The 24,159-nt window shown below is 38.9% G+C and overlaps 1 protein-coding gene and 1 pseudogene across 1 annotated transcript in view; one reads left to right on the top strand and one right to left on the bottom strand.

Moving 5' to 3' along the window:
- LOC138081837 (transmembrane protease serine 11E-like) overlaps nt 1-23,094 on the top strand; it is a 57,786-nt gene extending 34,692 nt beyond the window's left edge. Inside the window, exons 5-10 of the mRNA XM_068974958.1 lie at nt 6,453-6,616; nt 10,715-10,753; nt 13,459-13,636; nt 15,123-15,382; nt 16,440-16,582; nt 22,933-23,094. Coding sequence (XP_068831059.1) covers nt 6,453-6,616; nt 10,715-10,753; nt 13,459-13,636; nt 15,123-15,382; nt 16,440-16,582; nt 22,933-23,094 — 946 coding nt within the window. The remainder of the gene's footprint in view (nt 1-6,452; nt 6,617-10,714; nt 10,754-13,458; nt 13,637-15,122; nt 15,383-16,439; nt 16,583-22,932) is intronic.
- LOC138082218 (acidic fibroblast growth factor intracellular-binding protein-like) lies at nt 3,738-4,769 on the bottom strand (annotated as a pseudogene).
- Nucleotides 23,095-24,159: the final 1,065 nt, after the last annotated feature.

The raw sequence follows: 24,159 nt of genomic DNA, 5'->3' as shown, positions 1-24,159 counted from the left end.
TCAGGAACCTCCGTCCATAGTTCATCAGGCACTCTGTCTATCAAATCTAGTCCCTTAAATCTATTGCTCACTTCTGCTGTATAGTCACAAGGGATTTGATTTAGGTCATACCTGAATGGTCTAGTGATTTTCTCCACTTTCTTCAATTTCATCAACCATCAGTAAATAGAATCCAAGGCATAACATTTAAAGCAAAATACTATATGAAGATCTTAAAATAATGTATTATCTTCATACAAATTATTTGTAATTTCCAGAATAAAATAGCTGCTATTTCCAACATTATTTCAATGACAAAAGCTCCAAGTTGCTCATCAGCCTATTATTTAGTTGCCCACTTTCTCTTAAAAATTCCATACTCTTTGATGTTCAAAATATTCCTTTTTTTTGGATCTGTATCTGCTTCTCTGGTTATCAAATTTTCATTCTCTCAAGGGGACTTCATTCACCCACATCATGGTTTCTTAGGCTATGAAAATTCAAGTTTCTATTTCCAGTCTAAATTTTTGTCCTGATTCTAGAACTATATGCTTGCCCATGCACACTTCCATGTGGGTGTTTCACAGAAAATTCTCAAACTCACGAAAAACCTAATTGTGCTAATAAGAAACCTGGAAGTTATCCATACTCCTCCCTTTCCTGGGCCCCTTGAACTTAATGAATAACTAAGTTCTACCAATTCTACAGGACTGGGGAAACAGAGACTTTTGGAGAACACAAATAAAACCTGTGTGCACCAGGACCCAGGAGAAATGAGCAGTGACATCATAAGAGAATGAGTCAGACTTGCCTGTGTGTGCTTGGCAGTCTCCAGAGAAGGTGTGGGTCAACAGTGGCTGGGTCAACAGTGGCCTGTCGAGGGGTCAAGGGAACTGACTACAACAGTTCTGGGAGGCTTGGCATGCTGGCATAAGTCATTTTGAAGGAGGCCACCATTACTGCCATTCAGTAGAGTTCAGTTCAGTTCAGTCGCTCAGTTGTGTTCAACTCTTTGTGACTGCATAGACTGGAGCACACCAGGCTTCCCTGTCCTTCAGCCACTCCTGGAGCTTGCTCAAATTCATGTTCATCTAGTCGGTGATGCCATCCAACCATCACATCTTCTGTTGTCCACTTCTCCTTCTACCTTCTATCTTTCCCAGTTCAGTTCAGTTCAGTCACTCAGTCGTGTCTGACTCTTTGTGACCCCATGAATCGCAGCACGCCAGGCCTCCCTGTCCATCACCATCTCCCGGAGTTCACTCAGACTCACGTCCATCGAGTCTGTGATGCCATCCAGCAATCTCATCCTTGGTCGTCCCCTTCTCCTCCTGCCCCCAATCCCTCCCAGCATCAGAGTCTTTTCCAATGAGTCAACTCTTCACATGAGGTGGCCAAAGTACTGGAGTTGCAGCCTTAGCATCATTCCTTCCAAAGAAATGCCAGGGTTGATCTCCTTCAGAATCAGGGTCTTTTCCAATGAATCAGCTCTTTGCATCAGGTGACCAAAAGATTGGAGCTTCAGCTTCAGAATTGGTTCTTCCAATGAATATTCGGGACTGATTTCCTTTAGGATTGACTGGTTGGATCTCCTTGCAGTCCAAGGGACTCTCAAGAGTCTTCTCCAACACCACAGTTCAAAAGCAACAATTCTTTGATGCTCAGCATTCTTTATTGTCCAGTTCTCATATCCATACATGACTACTGGGAAAACCATAGCTTTGACCTTACAGAATTTTGTCGGCAAGGTAATATCTCTGCTTTTTAATATACTGTTTAGGTTTGTCATAGCTTTTCTTTCAAGGTGTAAGCTTCTTTCAATTTCATTTCTGCCATTACACAGCCTCAACTATCAGCAGAAAATTGGATTAAAGACTTAGTGAGCATAGCCTTGCCCACCAGAACAAGACCCAGTTTTCCCCACAGCCAGTCCCTCCCATCAAGAAGCTTGCACAAGCATCTTATCCATCAGAGGGAAGACAGAATGAAGACCTCAATCATGGATCACAACCTTGCCTAACTCAATGAAACCATGAGTCATGGCATGTAGGGCCACCCAAGATGGATGGGTCATGGTGGAGATTTCTGATAAAATGTGGCCTACTGGAGAAGGGAACGGCAAACCACTTCAGCATTCTTGCCTCGAGAACCCCATGAACAGTATGAAAAGGCAAAAAGACATAACAGTGAAAGATGAAGCTCTCAGGTCAGTAGGTGTCCAATATGCTACTGGAGAAGAACTATTGCTCCTTGCAACTAAAGCAAAGACAAACCTAGACAGTGTATTGAAAAGCAGAGACATTACTATGCCTACAAAGGTCCATATAGTCAATGTTATGGTTTTTCCAGTAGTCATGTATGGATGTGAGAACTGGATAATAAAAAAGGTTGAGTGCTGAAGAATTGATGCCTTTGAACTGTAGCAGTAGAGAAGAATCTTGAGATTCCTTTTGGACAGCAAGGAGATCAACCAGTCAATCCTAAAGGAAATCAACCCTGATTATTCAATGGAAAGACTGATGCTGAAGCTGAAGCTCCAATACTTTGGCCACCTGATGCAAAGAGCTGACTTACTGGCAAAGACTCTGATGCTGAGAAAGATTGAAGGCAGGAGGAGAAGGGGATGACAGAGGACAAGATGGTTGGATAGCATCACCAACTTGATGGACATAAGTCTGAGCAAACTCTGGGAGATGGTGAAGGGTGGGAAAGCCAGGTGTGATGCAGTCCATGGGGTTGCAAAGAGTCCAACATGACTGAGCAACTGAAAAACAACAATCAATTCTATCTTCTGAATCACTTTCTAATTTGTTTACCCTTTCATCCCAGAAATCTTTCTATTCATTATTTTTTTCTTCTGTTACCATAATAGGAAGGTGTACCAATTTGTTGGAAAGATACAGTCAGTCTTAGAGATATTGATTTGAGATAGTAAGTGATCCTATGAGCCCGAAATATGAGTCTGACATAAGGGAGGAAATGAAAACTGAGTTGAAGACATACATTTGCTCAACATCAACTCAGAGTATTAGAAAATGTGGGTGTCAACAAAATTTCTCAGAAAAGGGGTAATGCAAAAGAAAAAGGATCATGAAGAAAACTTGAGGAGTGACATATTTAAGGAAATAGAAGAAAAATAGCAAACTAGGAAATAGACAGGGAAGGAGCAGGCAAAACAAAGAATCGAGAGAGGCATCACTGAAGCTAATAACAGAAAGCTTTAGTGAGGGAGCGGTCAGCATTGACAAGATTCCTGAGAGACCGAGTAATATGACTAGAAAGAATCCACGGGAAATGTCAATGAGGAAGTCATTAGTGTTCAAGTACAGAAATGACTCAGTTGAGCAGAAGGGGAGGAAGTAGACGCAATGAAGTAAATGTGAGGTAGAATGTAATTTACCCATTCAAGAAGGTTTTCTGTGATATGAAGGTGTGAGGTGAATCATATAGCTAGGGTAGAGGGAGGTTTTGTTTTTGTCTCTATCAGCTAGCCAGTAGATGAGTAGTTTATGGGAAAGAAGAAAAGAGTAAGTAATGGATGTATAGGGGTGCTATGGCAGTGAAAAGGGGGATGAGATATACAAGAATGATCCCTTTAAAGCTCTATTTTTCCAGATTACAAAAGCGATACAAAATTGTATAAAATTCAAATAACACAAGATTACAAAAAAACAGAGAGCAAAAGTCCCCTCTTTAATAGTTTCATGCCCAGAAATAACACATCTTTCCCCCCCACCAAAGTCATGGCAACTTTATTGTCAGTGTGTGGCAGGGGTCTCAGTCATGATAGAGACACAGGTGTCCATGTAGCCCTCCCAGAGGGCCTGGTGCTGGGAGTCATCCAGGGCGTGGACCAATGCCCAATACTGATTAATCATTCAATGGCCAGTGGTCTGGGCCACAGGGTTCCATGAACTTCTCCACAAGGTCCACAAACAGGTCTCTGACATCCTTATTGTGGGTCAGCTTGGAGGCCACATTCACCAGCCCCCAGGACCTGGCTTCCATCTTCAAAAAGAGAGCACTTTGATCTCCTTCAAGTCCTGGAGACTCTCCTTCTCTAAGTCCACATCATTGTCATCCACCCAACTCCGAGGGTCCAGTTCGGGATCATGAACTCAGCACAGAAGGCAAAATCCCAAAAGCTTAGGGACTGCAGTTTTTTCCTTCCCTGTCCGAGAGCAATTATTGGCAAAGAAGGCAATAGCTGCATAGTCCCTGGCCAGTCGCTCAAACAGGAGGAAGTGCTGCTGGGTGTTGTCGACCAGGGAGCCTTCATTTCCTCTACCACCTTGAAGACTTGCTTAAAGTTATCAGACTGTCTCCAGTAGCTCTTGAGGGTGATACCAGTTTTGGTGCCTATGTCATCCAGGTGTTTCTTGGTGCCCTTGGACAGATTCTTGCCCAGTGCCTCCCGCATGAAGGCCTGGTTAGAGGCAGAGTCCCTCTAGATGAACAGTGCCTGTCGAGAGGGTGGGATCTGGAAGATGAGCTGGTGCCGCAGTTTTGGTGGTGCATGGAGCAGGTGCTCAAGCACATGGAAATTACCATAGTGGTCCATGGTGTCACTCTGGAGCATCGCTGCTGTGGCCCCGGGCTGCTTCAGGATTCCCCAGCAAGCACACCCTCAGGGCCACCGCGTTGCTCACCAAATCACCATCCAGCCAGAGGTGATACACATCCTGGTTGATGACGGTCATGTTTCCCATGAAGATGTCCAGCTTGCTGGTCACAGCAATGCCAAGAGCCCCAGTAGGAGGAAGGACTCTGGCCTGCACACGGCTGCCCATCACATCTTGTTAGTAATTTACTTTTAATATTTTCAGTGACTGCATATAGATTTAGCTGGCTATATAGTTTTTCACTGCAAGTGTATGTCAAGATTGATTTAGCCTTTGCTCTTTTGATGGGCAATTGGGTTGTTACAATATTTTTTTGATTTAAAGATAAAGTTAAGATGCTGTATGTATACATATCTCCTTGCACCAAAAGAGTGTATTTTGAAGATTAAACTTCTAAGAGTAGAAATGTTGCATCAGAGAGGATGGATAATCAAATTTATAACAGATAAATCACCTTGCAAAAATGAGATTCTAGTTGGTATTCCTACCTACAGTTTGGGAGCACAGGAGTTGATGCAACATATGGGTGAGGAGTAAGATTCTTTGGGGTTCTGGTTCGAGATGGTGAAGCAGGAAGAAAAAACTTACCTCCTCCCATAGACTCCCTGAATCTACAGATACAGAAGAAACAATTTTCTCTTAAAAAAAACAAACAAACAAACAAACAAAAACCCAAGTTGACTGAGTAACTACTGCACATTGGACAAATGAGAAGACAGTCACATTGAAGCAGGTTGGAGAGGCTGGGACACAATCTTGCCATAAATCCTATTTTGCCATACCAGGAAAGAATCTCAAACCCAGAGATTCTCCCTGATGAGTGAAAAGTTTGAACCCCAAATTAGGCACCTCAACTTTTAGGACCTGTACCTAGAGACAAGCCTTCAAAACATCTAACTCTGAAAATGAACAGGAGTCAAGTGCTGAGATCTACAAAATTGTATGTCTCTGGGAGATGGCTCTTAAAGTATCCATGCACCTGGACTCACCCTCCTCAGGGCCCAGCACAGTGGCAGCCTATTGCACCCAGACCGAGGGGCAGCTGGTTGTGATTGTGAAAGAAGGGGTAGAGTATAGACTGAGAATGAGAAAGAGTAGTCAAGGGTGGTTCCAACGTAGTAATTCATTCAAATAATGCTAAGGCTCATTAGCACTCTATTGTGGAAATAAAACCACATGAAGTCAAGACAACTTGGTCAAGCTTTCTAACGTCTTTAGGATTAGGAGTTGTTTAGAAGAGCCTGGAGATTGCTTGGGAGAAATTACTGGATTTAATTAATCCTGAAAGACAAAGCCAGAGTTGGTTTCTTGTTTACCATACATTTTATTTGATAATTTTGAACGGTTGACAAGAAAATTGTCTTTTGATGTTAATATCTCAAGTATTCAGCTAGATCCTGTGGTGGTAAGGAAGATCATAGGCTACTAGCTGAAAGGCTGAGATGGGAGTCTTGAATGCAACAAACAATAGGAATATTGTTGTTGTTATTCAGTCCCTAAGTCATATGTGACTCTTTGTGACTCCATGGACCGTAGCACGCCGGCTTTCCCTGTCCTTCACTATCTCCTAGAGTTTGCTCAGACTCATGTCTGCTAAGTCGTGATGCCATCCAACCATCTCATCCTCTGTCACCCCTTTCTCCTCCTGCCCTCCATCTTTCCCAGCATCAGAAATATAGAAGAAAACAAATTAGATCTTTTAAAATTTCATTTACAGATTTGTTTTCTGTGTTTGTGTTTCAAATGAGTTATAAAGAAAAAATAGAGTATGATATTGCCATAAATCTTATTTGGAACTTAATCTTTTAAAACTGTATTTCTCTCTTTTTTTTTTCTTTTTTTGGTCCACAGTCAAGAGGAACGTGGAGTGTTGGCTCATATGCTGCTGATTTTTAGATTTCCTTCTACTGAGGACCCTGAAACCATCAATAAAAAAATACAACATGTTTTACATGAAAAGCTGCAAGATGCTGTAGGACCCCCTAAATTAGACCCTGATTCAGTTGAAATTAAAAGTAAGTTTATTTCTTCTAATTCAATTCTCTTACATAGAATAACTTTGGTCTTGGGCACTAATCTTTAAAAGTTTTTGGATGTTTTTTGTTATGTCTTGCCACCAACAGAATACTTCTTTGGGACTAAATTGATCCAAATGAAGTTTTTAAAATTTTAATACTACCTTAAACTTACATCTCCCCTGCAAGTCTGTCACTAACTCGTGAGCCTGGATTCTTTTTCTATATTTAGCCTTACACTTTAGCTATAGAATCCAATGAATGGAAAAAGTGGCTCAGTGTATTTATTCCTCTTCTTGTTGCTTACTTTTATGTTCTGAGTGTGATGGCTTATATGCTACCGATTTTTAGATTTTGTGAAAGATTCATGCCATCTACCTATTTTCATTCAAATGTCATTAATAAACCTTATTATCTTCTTCTCTCGGAGAAGGCAATGGCAACCCACTCCAGTACCCTTGCCTGGAAAATTCAATGAACAGAGGAACCTGGTGGGCTGTAGTCCATGGGGTCGCTAAGAGTCGGACACGACTGAGTGACTTCACTTTCACTTTTCACTTTCATGCATTGGAGAAGGAAACGGCAGCCCACTCCAGTGTTTTTGCCTGGAGAATCCCAGGGATAGAGGAGCCTGGTGGGCTGCTGTCTATGGGGTTGCACAGAGTCGGACAATACTGAAGTAACTTAGCAGCAGCAGCTTCTTCTCTTAGGCCCTTTGCTGATGAAAAGTATATCGTTTATCTTTTGGCAAAAATTATTTTTGGTATATTTTACAACTAACTTGAAAAATCTAAATTTTTTGTTTTTGTCAGGGCAAGGGAACAAGATAAACAATGACAGGTCCTCATAAATAGAAAGTGAAAAACATACAAGACCCTCAGGGGAAATATAAGATTGGTTAAAAGCTCAGTCATGTGCTACAGTACAGTGTTAGTCTCTAGAAATGGTGTACCAGCCACATGTATATTCTTAAGTTTCTGGTAGTCACATTAAGAAAGTAAAAGTAAACATGTCAAATGTATTTAATTAATTTATGCATTTAACCCAATATATCCAAAGTAGTACTACTTCAACAAGTAGTTCATATAACTGTCTACTCTTGAAATAATAATGTAGTTTATAATACATTGTATTCACAATGTAACTCATATTGACAAGTAGTCCATGTAAACATTTTTCATGAGATTTGAAATCAGTTGTATATTTTATATTTATAATGCACTTCAGTTTAGCCACATTTCAAGAGCTTACTAGGCACATGTGGCTGGTAAATAAAGTATTGGATATGGCAGGACTAGAAACTACAGAATAAAGCACAAGTAGAAAGAAGGAATAAAAGTGCTCATATAAAAGCTAACAGATGTAACCAGAGACCAAACCTGGTAGTTAGTCCCTCTACTTGCTTAGACAAGGAGGCCCACTAGTCAGGGCCAGCTATTAGTATGTAATTTGTGGGGCCAAGTGAGAAGTGAAAGTCTGAGACTCTTTTGAGAAGCAATTAGACAGTGCTGTTGAAGGTGCTAAGATATACGATTTTTCTTTCATGATCTTTCCTGATTTGTCATGGTATTTTTATCTATTAATTAATGACATTTTAAATGAAAAAGTGGAGAAGGAAATGGCAACCCACTCCAGTACTCTTGCCTGGGAAATTCCATGGATGGAGGAGTCTGGTAGGCTGTAGTCCATGGGGTCGTGAAGAGTCAGACACGACTGACTGAGCGACTTCCCTTTCACTTTTCACTTTCATGCATTGGAGAAGGAAATAGCAACCCACTCCAGTGTTCTTGCCTGGAGAATTCCAGGGACAGGGGAGCCTGTTGAGCTGCTGTCTGTGAGGTTGCACAGAGTTGAACACAACTGAAGCGACCTAGCAACAGCAGCAGCAGTAAGTGATAAAGTCAAAATTTTAAATTAGTATCATGAGTTTTGGTGATCACCTTTATATTGTGAAATGTCAATTTCAAATGCAAATACGAAAGCATTTCATTTTTATTTGGAATCATGAAAATTATACAACTGTATTTCATAGCTTATCCATGCATGCATCTTGGTTACCAGAACCAAAGAAATGCTAGAGAAGTCTAGCTCAACATTGTTTATTTCCTTTCTAGATACAGGCACATTTTACCAGTGCTCTCTACCATCAGCTTATGTGAGGAAGGACCAAAACATCCTTCTATATCATTATTTTCAGCTAAAGCTTTTGGCTAATACAAAGAAGTAATGGGCACAAGAAAGGGTATGGTAGGTCCCTTAGTCATTTGTGTTCATTTGAATGCCATTACTTCTTTAGTGTTCTAAGCAAGTTCTGGTTCAAATAGAAAACTTGGCCTCCTGGGGCTGTCAGTAACCTCTGTTTATATGGTGGTAGACATCAAACACTGTCTTGTACTCATTTTGAGTTTGCTGAACATTATGGGTCCATTGGAATTCTTAGTTCATAGGCTATCATGAATAACACATGCAAAAGGGGTAGCATGAATCCATGGACACATGGTATATATCTCCTCTGCCCATGCCATACTCAATTATCCTATCAAACTGCACTTCCAAACACAAATTATGGCATACAATTATTACGAATTTCAACACAGTGAGCATTAAACCAAGTGCAAGGTCATGCTGAGTATAGGACTTGGTGCAGATACATGTCATGCATCCACAAAGTCAACCTTGTCAGTAGTATGTTAAAAAAAAAAAAAAAGAAATTCAATGAAGTAAATGTAAAGGTCTAATTGACTTTATTTAATGATTTATGGATTGGGCAGCACTCTGCCTTAGCGGACAGACAGGAACTCTGAGGATCTATACAGAATGGAAGACTTTTATGGCCAGAAGGAGGCAAGACAAGCAAGTTTTCTGGCAAAGTGGATTGTGTCAGGAAAGGGCAACTTCATATGGGGGACGATGGGGGTCGGCAGACAGATTACTTCACTAGTTCTGACTAGGTAATTCCAGATTGACTGATTAAGAGTCAGATTCCTGAAATAGGTTGAATCTGCAATTAGGCTAGATGGTAAATTTGGCTTACTGATGTGGGACTTAGCACAATGATGCCATTTGGAGTCCCTTATTTATTTTTGTAATATTATCAACATGCAAAGCCCGGATTTTCTCTAGGAAAAGCTTGAAATAAAGAACAGAATATTGAAATAGGGAGACTTGTGGTGTTTTTAAATATTCACTAAGAGTAAATGGTGACTTCTTCCTTATTGTTTCATTTCCCCCAAATGTAGCCAGAATAAAGTCAGAAAAGTCTTTCTAGAAAATAGATTTTTTGTGAATCAATACTATTAAATACTAGAAAAATTAACATTATTATTATTTTTTTAATCTTTAGAAACCCTATCTTGCCATGTTCAAAGGAATAGTTTTATTCATTCTAAAGCTACTGAATCAGGAAATTTGAGTATTGAGAGTTTTATGTAACTATTGGTTGGTTTAGCATTTGGATAGGATTAGGGTCTGATAGTTGAGCTAAGGAGCCCCTGGCTAGAGTTGAATGACAATTTGAGAGCAAGTTGTCTTTCTAAAACTTTAGCTAAAAGAAGACCAAGAAATGGACAGCATTGTTTTTCAATGGGAGTGAGAACTAATTTATGGACATGTACTAGGGTATGTTGTATAGATGGAACCATGCTTATGAATTTGGTAAAACAAATAATACAAAACTGAAATAATGGTCAATAAAAATGTGATTGCATTTGGGGAATCAATATTGCAATTTAGAACAGGATTTCCCCTCATAAGCTATGGACTACCTACATCCTATTTCCTGCTATAAAACTCATATTCCTGGGTTTCAGGACAAACTCAGAATTACTGGGAAAAGGAAATGGAATTTACATTATAAAGATGCTCTTCAGGTGACTTTTAGCCACACTAAAGTTTAAGAAACTGTTCAAATCTCCCTTCTCCCCAAGAAAATGACTATACTATGTCTATGATAAACTGTGTTGCTTTTTGAAAGTTTTACATCATAGAGATACTATTTTTTAATGGAATTGAGCAACCTTTAGTATTTTAAGTACTCAGCAGCATTATGAAATTCTGATGTGCAGACCCTATTCTATTGACCATTTTTGTGTGTTTCAGAAATCAACAAGACAGAAACAGACAACTTCCTGAACAACTGTAAGTTTAACACATTTATTAAAATTGCATTACCTGAATGAAAAAAGTTAACTCTAGATTATTTAAGTTTACTTTGTCAGTATTATGGGATCAGAATAAAGTTTGATTTGTGCACATCTCATGGTATTTATCTTACCTCTGAAGTACCTTCTATTGCAAAAGGATAAAAACTAGGAGGATTTTGAAATGGATGTATGGGGCCTGTGGCAGATGTGTAGTAGAAGTGAGCAGTACAGTTGTTAAAGAAAAGCCAAAAATATTTCTTAATGTTCTGATTGAAGATATCTACAATATATCCTCATGAAAATTTTCTAAAGATTGTATAGAAGTAATTTGTACGTTGATATTTTTCAGCTAAAGGCAGAAACTTAGTGCTACTCCACACTAAATAAAATCTTGATGTTATTAACTCATATTATAAAAATTGCTGACAATTATGGGACTGGGGTTCTCCAAGCCAGGTTTCAACAATACGTGAATTATGAACTTCCAAATGTTCAAGCTGGTTTTAGAAAAGGCAGAGGAACCAGAGATCAAATTGCCAACATCCGCTGGATCATCAAAAAAGCAAGAGAGTTTCAGAAAAACATCTATTTCTGTTTATTGACTATGCCAAAGCCTTTGACAGTGTGGATCACCACAAACTGTGGAAAATTCTGAAAGAGATGGGAGTACTAGACCACCTGACCTGCCTCTTGAGAAATCTGTATGCAGGTCAGGAAGCAACTGTTAGAACTGGACATGGAACAACAGACTGGTTTCAAATAGGAAAAGGAGTATGTCAAGGCTGTGTATTGTCACCCTGCTTATTTAACTTATATGCAGAGTACATCATGAGAAATGCTGGGCTGGAGGAAGCACAAGCTCGAATCAAGCTTGCTGGGAGAAATATCAATAACCTCATATATTCAGATACATCACCCTTCTGGCAGAAAGGGAAGAAAAACTAAAGAGCCTCTTGATGAAGGTGAAAGAGGAGAGTGAAAAAGTTGGCTTAAAGCTCAACATTCAGAAAACTAAGATCATGGCCTCTGGTCCCATCACTTGATGGCAAATAGATGGGGAAACAGTGACAGACTTTATTTTGGGGGGCTCCAAAATCACTGCAGATGGTGACTGCAGCCATAAAATTAAAAGACATTTACTCCTTGGAAGGAAAGTTATGATCAACCTAGATAGCATATTAAAAAGCAGAGACATTACTTGGTCAACAAAGGTCCATCTAGTCAAGGTTATGGTTTTTCCAGTAGTCATATATGGATATGAGAGTTGTACTATAAAGAAAGCTGAGGGCCAAAGAACTGATGCTTTGAACTGTGGTGTTGGAGAAGACTCTTGAGAGTCCCTTTCACTGCAAAGAGATCCAACCCGTTCATCCTAAAGGAAATCAGTCCTGAATATTCATTGGAAGGACTGATGTTGAAGCTGAAACTCCAATACTTTGGCCACCTGATGGAAAGAGAAGGCTCATTTGAAAAGACCCTGATGCTGGGAACAATTAAAGGTGGGACGGGAAGGGGACGACAGAGGATGAGATGGTTGGATGACATCACTGACTTGTTGGACATGAATTTGGGTAAACTCTGGGAGTTGGTGATGGACAGGGAGGCCTGTCATGCTGCAGCACATGGGGTTGCAAAGAGTCGGACACAACTAGCGACTGAATTGAACTGAAGTGGCGGGACTGGGGTATAGGTGGATGAAATTACTGAAGGCCCAAACAATATCTTCACCCATATTTTAAAGGTACTGACTCAAGGCACAATGTTTCTTCCTCCTATGGCAGAATACCCTACCATGATTTAGAGAATATATTTGATATTTAACAGAATTACACAATACCTTTATATGAAAAGAAGAAATGTACTACTCACCAGCTCAGAATATTGGTTAATTCACAGGGTTAACTAAATGTAAAACCAAAGAATAATCCCATTACATGGCGTCTCTTTTCACTACTAGTATTTGTTGGGAACTTGTTATGTACTAGTGCTATGTTAGTCAATAGGGACATAAAATGGGTATTTAAACCTTGCCTAAAGCAGCTTACACTTCACTGAGACTAGATATATGAGACTAACACATGAACACAGAATTATAAGACAGTAGCTCTCAAACAGGGGCAATTTTGACCCCCACCCCCCACCCCAACTGACTACGTCCTATTGTGGCATTTGGGTTATCATGATGCTTGGGGGGCAAGGATAATAGTGGTATCTAATATGTATAGGCCAGGGATCCTTTTAAACATCCTGTGATGCACAAGATGGATCCACACAACAAAGAATTATCCATCTGAAAATGTCAGTAATGCCAAGATTGAGAAACTCTATTATAAACAATATTCTATTACTAATATTAGATATATATACATACAATAATTTATGTACTAATATATGCTAATCTGTTGTATATAGAGATAAATATATACATATGTATATACATACACAGGCTTCACAGTTGGCTCGGGGGTAAAGAACCCACCTGCCAATGCAGGAGATTCAGGAGACTTGGATTTGATTCCCATGTCAGGAAGATCCTCTGGAGAAGGAAATGGCAACCCACTCTTGCCTGGGAAATCCCATGGATAAAGGAGCCTGGTGGGCTACAGCCCATGGGGTTGCAAAGAGTAGGACATGACTGAGCATGCACAACAGTTTGATGCTTAAAAACAGTTGCTAACAAATGCATCCTCTCTTCTGCAGGTTGTGGGACACGAAGGAATGAAACCTCAGGACAGAGTCTCAGGATTGTTGGTGGAACAGAGGTACAAGAGGGTGAATGGCCTTGGCAAACTAGTCTGCAATGGGATGGGATCCATCGCTGTGGAGCAACTTTAATTAATGACACATGGCTTGTGAGTGCTGCCCACTGCTTTAGAACGTAAGTATTGAACCTTGAAATGACTAGATGGTGGTGGTGGTTTAGTCGCTAAGTCCTGTCTGACTCTTGCGACCCCATGGACTCTAGCCTTCCCAGGGTCCTCCATCCAAGAGATTCCCCAGGCAAGAATACAGGAGTGGGTTTCTATTTCCTTTTCCATGAGAATGACTAAGGGTAAGCAAAGTGCATTGGGCTTAGTAGGATGGAAATACCTCATGAGAGATGAGTTTAATACAAATTAAAGATTATATACATACATATGTATGTATATGCATGTTTTATCACAAAGGGCTTCCCTGGTGGCTTGGTAAAGAATTAGCTTGTGATGAAGGAGACCTGGGTTCAATCCCTGGGCTGGGAAGATCCCCTGGAGAAGGAAAAGGTTACCCACTCCAGTATTCTGGCCTGGAGTATTCCATAGACTGTATGGTTCATGGGGTCCCAAAGAGTCGGATACAAGAGAGTAGGAAACATAAATGTTAGTAAGAGGTTTTATAGTCTAGAAATAGAAATGGTATCAAAGAACATGTAGATAAATTATCCACTGACAATTACACAGTAATCTATCAAAGGAAGCAGGATTTTGAGAATTATCTCTGGACATTGAGGTTGGTGTGAAAAACAAGAGCCGTTTCTCAGGTAGATTCTACATATCTACCTGAGATAGATGCTAAGTGAATTGTTGTTTTGATCCTGATGGAGAAATTCTAACAAAAAATTATATATGAAGAAATTGGGTAGTAACAAATTATATTGATACAAGTGAATAGATTGACTAGTTATATTTCAAGGAATTTTGATTCAATCTTCCAACCCATTGCAAAATGCCCAAGGTATAGAAGATAAGTAATGCTTTGTTAAATTATTGTATAGCGGTTTTGATTTTCAGAGAAATGTGTGGATAGGCAACATGGTACACACAGAATGCATACAGTTCTCTCATTCTGTACAAGATATGCTTTCCATATGTCCCTTGGAGTCACTGATGCCCAGAAATATCAAAAGGCCCTAGGATCTGGAGTGGGTGACTCAGTATGCAGAATGAAGTGCACATCCTAAGAAAACATGTATGTGTGCTCAGTTGCTCAATCATGTCCAAGTCTTTGCAACCCTGTGGACTTTAGCCCTCCAGGATCCTCTGTCCTTAGGGTTCTCCAGGCAAGAATACTGGAATGGGTTGCCATTTCCCTCTCCAGGGAGTCTTCCTGACCCAGGGACTGAACCTGCATTTCCTGTGTCCTCCTGCATTGGCAAGTGGATTCTTTACCACTGAGTCACCTGGGAAGCCCTAAGAAACATGACACAGTGGTATTTCCACCTTATCTGACCCCTGAACCTTAGATTGGAAAGCATTTGTATCTATGCACAGAAACCATAATTTTAAAAGGAAAACTTACTTTGACATGTGTGTGCTAAATTATTTAATGTAAACAGTTATATTAGTAACATGGTAAAGTGGGATTTGTTCCTCATTCTTTATCCTCAGGTATAACGACCCAGCCAGGTGGACTGCTTCTTTTGGAGTCACAATACATCCTCCAAAAATGAAACAAGCCCTCCGGAGGATAATTGTGCATGAAAAATACAAATATCCATCACATGACTATGATATTTCAGTCTTAGAGCTTTCCAGGCCGGTTTCCTACACAAATGCAGTACACAAAATTTGTCTCCCCGATGCATCCCATGAGTTCCGCCCTGGTGATGAGATGTTTGTGACAGGATTTGGAGCACTGCAAAATGATGGTGAGCATCTGAGGAGAAAGTCAAATCATAGTAACCTAATTTGGTATGCTAACGCATTTAAAGAGTGGAATGCCGTTATGCCAAAATATGTTGGTGGGTTGGTCACATGGACCTGGGCCAATCAGGTCCTACTTGGAAACTAAGCGATTTAGAAGATATGTAAATTCCTTCATACTTTAGGTTACTTTCAAGTACATCACTACAACTATAGTAATGGTGCTTGGTAAGATGGCTGAAAGAGTGAATATGTCTGAAATTTTTACTAGGGTAATAACCACGTAAGATTGTGAAGTGGGAGTGTTAGTTGCTTACTTGTGTCTGATACTCTTTGTGACTCCAAAGACTGTAACCTGCCAGGCTCCTCTGTCCATGGAATCCTCTAGGCAAGTATACTGAAGTGGTTTGCCATTCCCTTCTCCAGGGGATCTTCCTGACCCTGGGATCAAACTTGGATCTCCCACATTGCAGGCAGATTCTTTACCATCTGAGCCACCAGGGTATTAACAACATAAGAGATTAGGGATCGTTAATAGTTACACCCAATTGTGAAGATCAGAGAATCATAAAACCATCTTTCCTTACTGAAATTAACTTCTAAGCTTAATAATGACATAGTAATTAGTTAAGCAACTTGAGGTTCTTTTCTAGGCACCTAAATTCATTTAAAATAGTTATACTTCATTTCCCAAATACCACTGTATCTAAAAAAATACATTCCTAAGATATTATGTGCCATTTCATCCAATCAGTCAGTTCAGTTCAGTAGCTCAGTCATGTCTGACTCTTTGCGACTTCATGGACTGCAGCACCCCAGGCTTCCCTGTCCATCACCAACTCCGGGATCCTACTCAAACTCATGTTCATCGGGTCGGTGATGCCATACAACCATCTCATTTAAAATAGTTATACTTCATTTCCCAAATACCACTGTACCTGAAAAAATACATTCCTAAGATTCTATGTGCCACCTCATCCAATAACTAATTATAAAAGACTTTCTTCAGGTTTATAGAATATATGTATATATATAAATATGAAGTCTTTTTTTTCCCTTTAGGTAGCAGTCAAAATCATCTTCGGCAAGTACAGGTAGATCTCATAGACACTAAAAGCTGCAATGCACCCCAAGCTTACAATAATGCCATAACTCCTACAATGTTATGTGCTGGCTCCTTGAAAGGAAATAGAGATGCGTGCCAGGTAAGTGAGTGAGTGCATAATTTTTTGTTCACCTTTTATTTTGAAATAATTACAGCTCTACAAGAAGTTGCAAAGATAGTACAGAGGGGTCCCCTCTAACCTTCACCAAGTATTCTCCAGTGTGGTTACATCTCATATAACTAGAGTAGAATATAAAAGCTAGGAACCGATCTTGGTACAAGGTGTACTTCTTGCTTTTTATCACGTGTGCAGATTTGTGTCATCATCACTGCAGTTAAGAACTCTTCCATCACCACAGAGATCTTTCTTCCTTTATAAAAACATCCATTTCCTTCCCCCATCACTTTATCATCACTAACATCTGGCAATCACCAATCTGTTTGCCATCTCTATAATTTTGTAATTTCAAGAATGTTGTATGAGTAGAATCATACAGTAGCCTTTTTTCAGAATTCCATTTTGATTTTTTTATAGTTCTGCTGTATATTACAATTATTTTTTAAGTAGATAAATTAAGATTTTTAGCTGGAGTTTTAATATCAAACTCTCAAAAATTCATAGAATAAGTAAACAGAAAAGTATAGTAATATAGTAGACCTGAAAAGCACCATGATTTATCTATTAGTGTTTTTAACCATACTCTCTCTTTGTAGGAAAATTGTACGGTTCCTGTAAGTTAAATACACATAACTTATCATAGTCTACTGGTGTTGAGATTTTACTAGTTTTAGTCGGATTTGAAATAGAAAACATACTTCCCCTTAAGCCTCTTTAACCTTTCATCATTCATAATATTAAATATTAATAAATATAAATATTAAATATTTCCTTTCTATAAATACTGAGAGCCACATCAGACAAGTTTTTGCTTCAAGTGCCAGATGTAACTTAGAAAACTTTAGAGGAGAAGGGAAGTCTATTTACTCATCTGTTCTTTCTTCCCTTCTGGTTTTCTAAAATTTTTTTTAAAATATTTTTAATTGGAAGACAATCGCTTTACAATATTGTGTTGGTTTCTGCCATACATCAACATGAATCAACCATAGGTATACACATATCCCCTCTCTCTTGAACCTCCTTCTCACCTCCCACCCCTCTAGGTTGTCACAGAGCACCAGGTTTAAACTCCCTGCATTATACAGCAAATTCCTACTAGCTATCTATTTTACATATGGCAATGTATATGCTTAAAATTCTTTTTATATCATTTCTTTTCTGTTTCAGAACCTTCCTTTAGCCATTTTTTTAAAGTATAGATCTGCTAGTGTCAAGTTCCCTTAGATTTTCTTTGTTTGCAAAGTTCTTTATTTCCTATTTATTTGTAAAGCATAATTTTGCCAGGCATATAATTTATGCTTGACAGTTTTTTTGTGGTTTTTTTTAGTGCTTCAATCATGGCCTCTGTAATCTATGATAGGAACTTGCTGTGATTAGAATTGTTTTTCTCTTGCAGATGAAGTGTCATTTTTTTCTTGCTATGTTCAAGATTTTTTCTTTGTCTTTAGTTTTCAGAAGTTTGAGTTTGTATCTTGGCATGGATTTCTCTTGGTTATACTGCTTAGGGCTTGCTCAACTTTTTAATCTGCAAGTTTATGCCCTTTGACAAACTTGGGAAAGTTTCAGCCTTTGTTTCCTTGAAAATTTTTCAGCTTCATTTTGGAATCCAATAATAGGTATTCAGCACTTTCATTATGCTCTCAGAGATCTCTGAGCTTCTGTTCATTTTTTTTTTCCATTCCTCTTTCTGTGTGTTCAGACTGAGCAATTTCTATCATTCTATCTTCAATTTCATTGATTTTGTTTTTACTTCCATCATCTCCTTCATTTTTCTGTTAAGCACTTCTAGTGAGCTTTTTATTGGATTTTTTGTTTGTTTCATGATGGAAATTACCCATTAAGACATTTTTGTGATGACTGCTTTAAAATCTTTGTCAGATAATTCCAGCATCTGTCATCTCAGTGTCTGTGTCTGATTGATTGCCTTTTCTTATTCAAAATTTTCTTATTAAAAATTTTCCTGGTTCTTGGTATTGGGTAATTTTCAGATATATCCTGGACATTTTGGATATTATGTTATGAGTTTCGGCATCTTATTTAAATCTTCTGTTTTTACAGGACTCCTCTGACATGACAGTGGAGTGGGTGGGGGAATGAGGTAGCACTTCTCCCATTCATTGTCCCCTGATGCCAAGGTGGGGAAAGAGACCTTTGTTACTGCTGGATGGAGGTGGAATTGCAGGCTTCTCACTAGGGTTTCCTTTGTGGCTCAGCTGGTAAAGAATCCACCTTCAATGCTGGAGACCTGGGTTTGATCCCTGGGTTGGGAAGATCCCCTGGAGAAGGGAAAAGGTACCCACTCCAGTATTCTGGCCTGGAAAATTCCATGGACTGTCACAAATAAGACACGACTGAACCACTTTCACTAAGTGTGGGGTTTTTTTTTTTTTTCTTTTAAGATGGGAGAAAATTATTAAATTTATTTTATTTTATTTTTTGGCCATGGTGTGCCTGGCATACAGGATCTTAGTTTCCTGACCAGTGATCCAACCCATGCTCCCTGCGCTGGACTGCCAGAAAAGTCCTGAAACTTATTAGATCTAATTTTTTTAAAAATATATGCCATTTTCCCTCCTCACCCTTCTTGGTGGAGGAACAGAAAATCCCCTCACACACACCATTTAGGGGATTTCACATATAAAGTCTGGGATGGTGAGGATGAAGTAAAAAAATACCACTCTGGATGGGAGCAACTTGTTACTGCTCCCCTTGTGGTCTCCACTGACATCATGGGATAGTGGCCTTATCACTGCTTGGCTCTCCACTAGGTCTGTTCTGACATCACCCTAGAGGGAGAGAGAGTTCTGCCTCATCGATATTGGAGGATAGTCCATGCTCCCCAGCTGGTTACCACAGGGGAGGAAGAGGAAGGCTTCATCATCACCTGGCAGAGATGAAAGAGAGGCTCCCCACTCAGCCTCCCCTGACACCAGTCAGGTGGGAATTGGACTTCCTTAGATTCTGGAAGGGTGGAAGTCCAGTCTCCCCACTTGGCCCTTGCTGATAGGGTTGGGATAGGACCACACTTTTTTCTGTGATTGACTCACAGTGTGTACACATCAATCATCCAGCTTATACATTATCAACTCATGACCAATCTTATTTCATTCCTACATATTTTAACCCCCAACCTTCTTCTTCCCATCCTCAACTCCAGATCTATTTTGAAGTAAATCACAGTTGTATATAATTTCATTTGAAAATATGTTACCTCTTCTGTTAATACAATGCTTTTTTGATGATATTATTAGATGTGAATGTCTCATAAATTTGGGGAACTAAAGAGGAGAAACCAAGTTTGGCCTTGTGATTATAACACACTGCTTTTCTGTTTCAGGGGGAATCTGGTACTTCCCCCTCTCAAATATCATCAATAACTTTATTATGCAGAAATCTTTGCTTGGATCTCTTACTCCCTTCCATGTCAGTGGCATGTGGCTACCTCTTAAAATATGATCTTGTTTTGGGTTCTATAATCCTGAAATATGCTGATTTCCCCCTCCCTCCTTTTCCAACAACTCATTTCTCTTTCTTTATTTTGGTTTCTCTTTATTTCCCTCTCAGCCTGTCTCTAAGCTTGGCTGTTCCTTAAGACTCATCTTTTTTTTTTCTCTACATATACCTTCAAAGAAATTACCTTTTCTTTAAGTTAGCTGTCACTTTAATGTCTTCCAAATATACATCTCCAAAATTAATCTCTTGCTCAAATTCAGTCTTGCATTTCCACCAAACCATTTCCATTTATATGTTTTAAGTTGTTAGCATAAGACAACTTTTATATATGTTCCATCTTAAATACGACAGGCCTTCAGTCAATTCAGTTGCTGAGTTATGTCTGACTCTTTGAGACCCCATGGACTGCAGCATGCCTGGCTTCCATGTCCATGAAATGTTTTTTTCATTTCAAGTTTCTCATTTATGTGGTTGGCTTTCATTATTCTTGAAAACTTTTACTTTTAAACATGGGGATCACCCACAGAGATGTTATGGGGAGGGAGGTGGGAGGGGTTTTCATGTTTGGGAACACATGTAAGAATTAAAGATTAAAAAAAAAAATAAGATAAAAAAAAAAATCTCTTTCACATGTAATCAATTAAACCATAGAGTATTTCCCCCTTACTATTTCTTCCATATTTATCTCTTTGTCTCCATTCTTTCTGTTAAGAACTTAATTTATTGCTTCATTGCTTCATATCTTAATCACTAAAATTTGTTTCTTGTTTAGCTTCTGGCTTTAAGTTTCTGTTATGATATGTACATTCTTTTGTAAAAAAATTTAGTGGAGTAGTTGATTTACTATGCTGTGCTAGTTTCTGCTATACATCAAAGTGAATCAGCTATACATACCCATATCCTTGAATAAACTTCCTGCTCTGTTTCTCATTAAACCACTCACTAAAAATAGCTGCATTTAAGAGAAAAATAGCAGTGGATACAGACCAACGGACCCCTCAAAAGTTATGCAACTTTATAATCAGAGAATTAACAACATCATCAACAGCAAACATAATTGTACCATGAAAAATAACTTAGTGTAGGTAGGCAGATTGCCCAGGGTGGCTGGCGGCTGACTGAGGGAAAGTTAAAAATGCACAAAAACAATAGAGTAGAAACACTGACTAGAAATACTGGCTTGCTGAGGGTGAGACAATGTACATGGGAGGGTAGCTCTGGGCAGAGGAGGAAGTACAACCTGGCAGGACCTGAGAATTAAGCAAGGATGGGGTGTGCCTCTCTGGGTAGGGAGAAGGGTTCCTGGGCATAGACACTCTTAACATTTTCTTAAACTAGAACCTCCAAGGCTTCTGCCTGTGCAATAGCTGAGCTGAGACCTGTTTTTCTGGAAATTGCAGTTCTACTCCAATTATTCTGGCTCCCTTGCCCAAGTCCAAACACCTATAAGCCGTCACAACTTCCACTTTGTACTGATGTAACTCCCCTATTCACCAATCACATGTGAGCTAACTAGTGTTAACAGAACCAACTGTCTCTTTCTCCATTTGATACTTGCTGGACATCACCTAAGTTTTCAACTTGTATTGCTGTTAGACTTACTGCTGTCTTTTTCCCGTAATTACTTTATTAGACTCATTCAGTCCTGTCTCTTAAACAGATTTAAGCTTTGTAGTTTCTGGCATATTCCATTTCTTTTTCCTAATCTGCTATGTCTTCACATAGGCCTAGGTGTCAATTATCAAAATGATTTGTTATCTGATAGCTTCATACAGTACACTTTGTTTCTATCAGTACATTGTACACTCCTTGAGGGGAGGGCTCATGTGTTTAGACGCTTTTTACATCTCCTACCACATATGAGAGTATAAGGAAATATAATTATTGGTGAATTGATTTAAAAATTACAAACACATTATATCTAATTGAGTTATTATTAGTGTTAATTAATACTTTTATGTAAATGAAAGAAAATTCTCAAAGAAATTAGTGTAATGTAAAGGAAAAAAGCATAGACTTCTTAGTTAAATCACTCTGGATATTGAATAGCATGTGATATCAGGAAAATTGCTAAACTCTGTTAGTTTCAGCTTCTTCATTGCTAAAATAGAGAAAATGAAACCTAACTCCATGCTTTGCTGCCAGAATTACACGAGTTAATGAAATAATATATTAATTATTTAAGCACTTCATATAGTGTTGAACATGTAATGAGTGGTCAGTAACTGGAGATCCGAGGATTTTGGGGGAAGATCAGTCAGCACCTTGTTTTTATGACCCATATAAAAGAAATAGCCTACTGACTTTCACAAGGCAGAAACAACTGGAGTTTGTGTTTATATATACATATTCACTAAGTTCTGTTTTGTGCCAGGCTTTATGTTAAGCACGTTATGTACACTGTCTTACATAATCTTCAAAATTATCCTTGCAGGTAGGTATTATTAGGAGCGTTAGCAATAAGTAAATTAAAGGTCTTAGCCAGCTTGGAGGGGCCAGAATTGAGCTTTAAACCCAGTTGTCTGACTCTGATGTCCATGCTTTTTATCAGTACTAAACTCTTCACCCTTCTTTTAGGAGATGTGTCATACAGGTAGAGTGTGGGCAGTTATTTGTCAGATGTATCAGATTGGGGCTGTTCTGCCAAGAGATGGAGTCTTTTCATCTCAGAGTACTGAACCCTGAGTCTAACCAGCTCTCCAGGCAGGGGAGCTCCTCTTTTATGTGAATTACTGGCGTAGGTAAAGGACATCACTTGTCATTTGAGCACACAGAAGATTTTTTAAAACTGCCCCTTTCATTAAATTCACGTTAAAAAATAACACATTTCTCTGTAATAAGCTGCAATATTAATTACTAATCTCTCTCTTCTCCTTTAGGGCGACTCTGGAGGACCTCTGGTTAGTCCAGATGCTAGAGATATCTGGTACCTTGCTGGAATCGTGAGCTGGGGAGATGAATGTGGGCAACCCAATAAGCCTGGTGTTTATACTAAAGTGACTGCCTTCCGGGACTGGATCACTTCCAAAACTGGTGTCTAAGAGAACAGCCTAGCAGAATGGAACACACTTTTGTGTACAGGTCATTCTTAGAGGTACAGAATTGCCGAAGTCATCATGCAGGTCATCTAGATCTGACCAATCGAACTAAACCGTCTGCTATTTCCTTCCGAGCTCTTCTCCGCACACCATCTTGCTTCTACCAGATGGATTCTGTCTCAACTTGCAGTCACTTGTTTTTCTAGAAGTTTTCTGTCATCAAATTTTGACTTGTTGACATAAATCTCTCTCATGTGTGTGTGCAGTTTGAAGTGATCCCTTCCTTCATTTCGCTGGCTTTTCTCAACTCAGTAAATTTCCACTTTCAAGGTGCAGGACAAAGAGTAAAATGAAATATGAAAAGAAAAAAATACATTTTTTATATACAGAAAAGTATTAGGTGTTTTTTCTTAATGCGATGAAAAAAATGATCATAATCATTATGAAAGGTCAGGTAAAGAGACAGCAGAAAACTAAATACTTCATGATGGTGAAAGAATGGGAACTAAGTTAAGGAAATAAAGAGAAACCAAGATATAATTTATTTGCACTTCCAGCAAACTGACAGAGATAAATGTGGGGAAGATTCTAGTTTCTTGTCGCCTATAATAATTATACAAACTCTATGTAATGTATTTAAGTTAAAGCAAATAGTATTTATTTAACACGGCACTACTGAGAATGTCAACATATCATAATAAAAAATAAATGTCATCAATTTGCTTGACATTTTGATAATCCACAAAGAAGGGGAAGATGGGGAAAATGTTACTCGTCAATTTACTGCGAATTCCTTTCAAATCTGAGGCTAGAGTGAAAATTTACCTAAGAACAAGCAGCGTATATTATGTGGTAAGATTTTTGTATGGTTGGGTGGGAGGAAATAAAAATAGAATCTGTATGAACTGTTGAATGAAATGGTATTATCACCAAGAGTTTGTGTGTTTGTATTTAAAGTTTTTTCACATTGCATAGCTGTGAAGGGAAATAAGATCCAGGTGTGAGTGTGTATAGCTGTATAAATGCAGCTAAAGGTCAGACCTCTATTTTGAGATGACTGCTGATTCT

The sequence above is a fragment of the Capricornis sumatraensis genome, chromosome 7 (genome assembly GCF_032405125.1).
Source record: "Capricornis sumatraensis isolate serow.1 chromosome 7, serow.2, whole genome shotgun sequence".
Taxonomy (NCBI): Eukaryota; Metazoa; Chordata; class Mammalia; order Artiodactyla; family Bovidae; genus Capricornis; species Capricornis sumatraensis.
The sequence above is the reverse complement of the archived record's forward strand: the minus strand, read 5'-3'. Positions and strand labels throughout refer to the sequence as shown.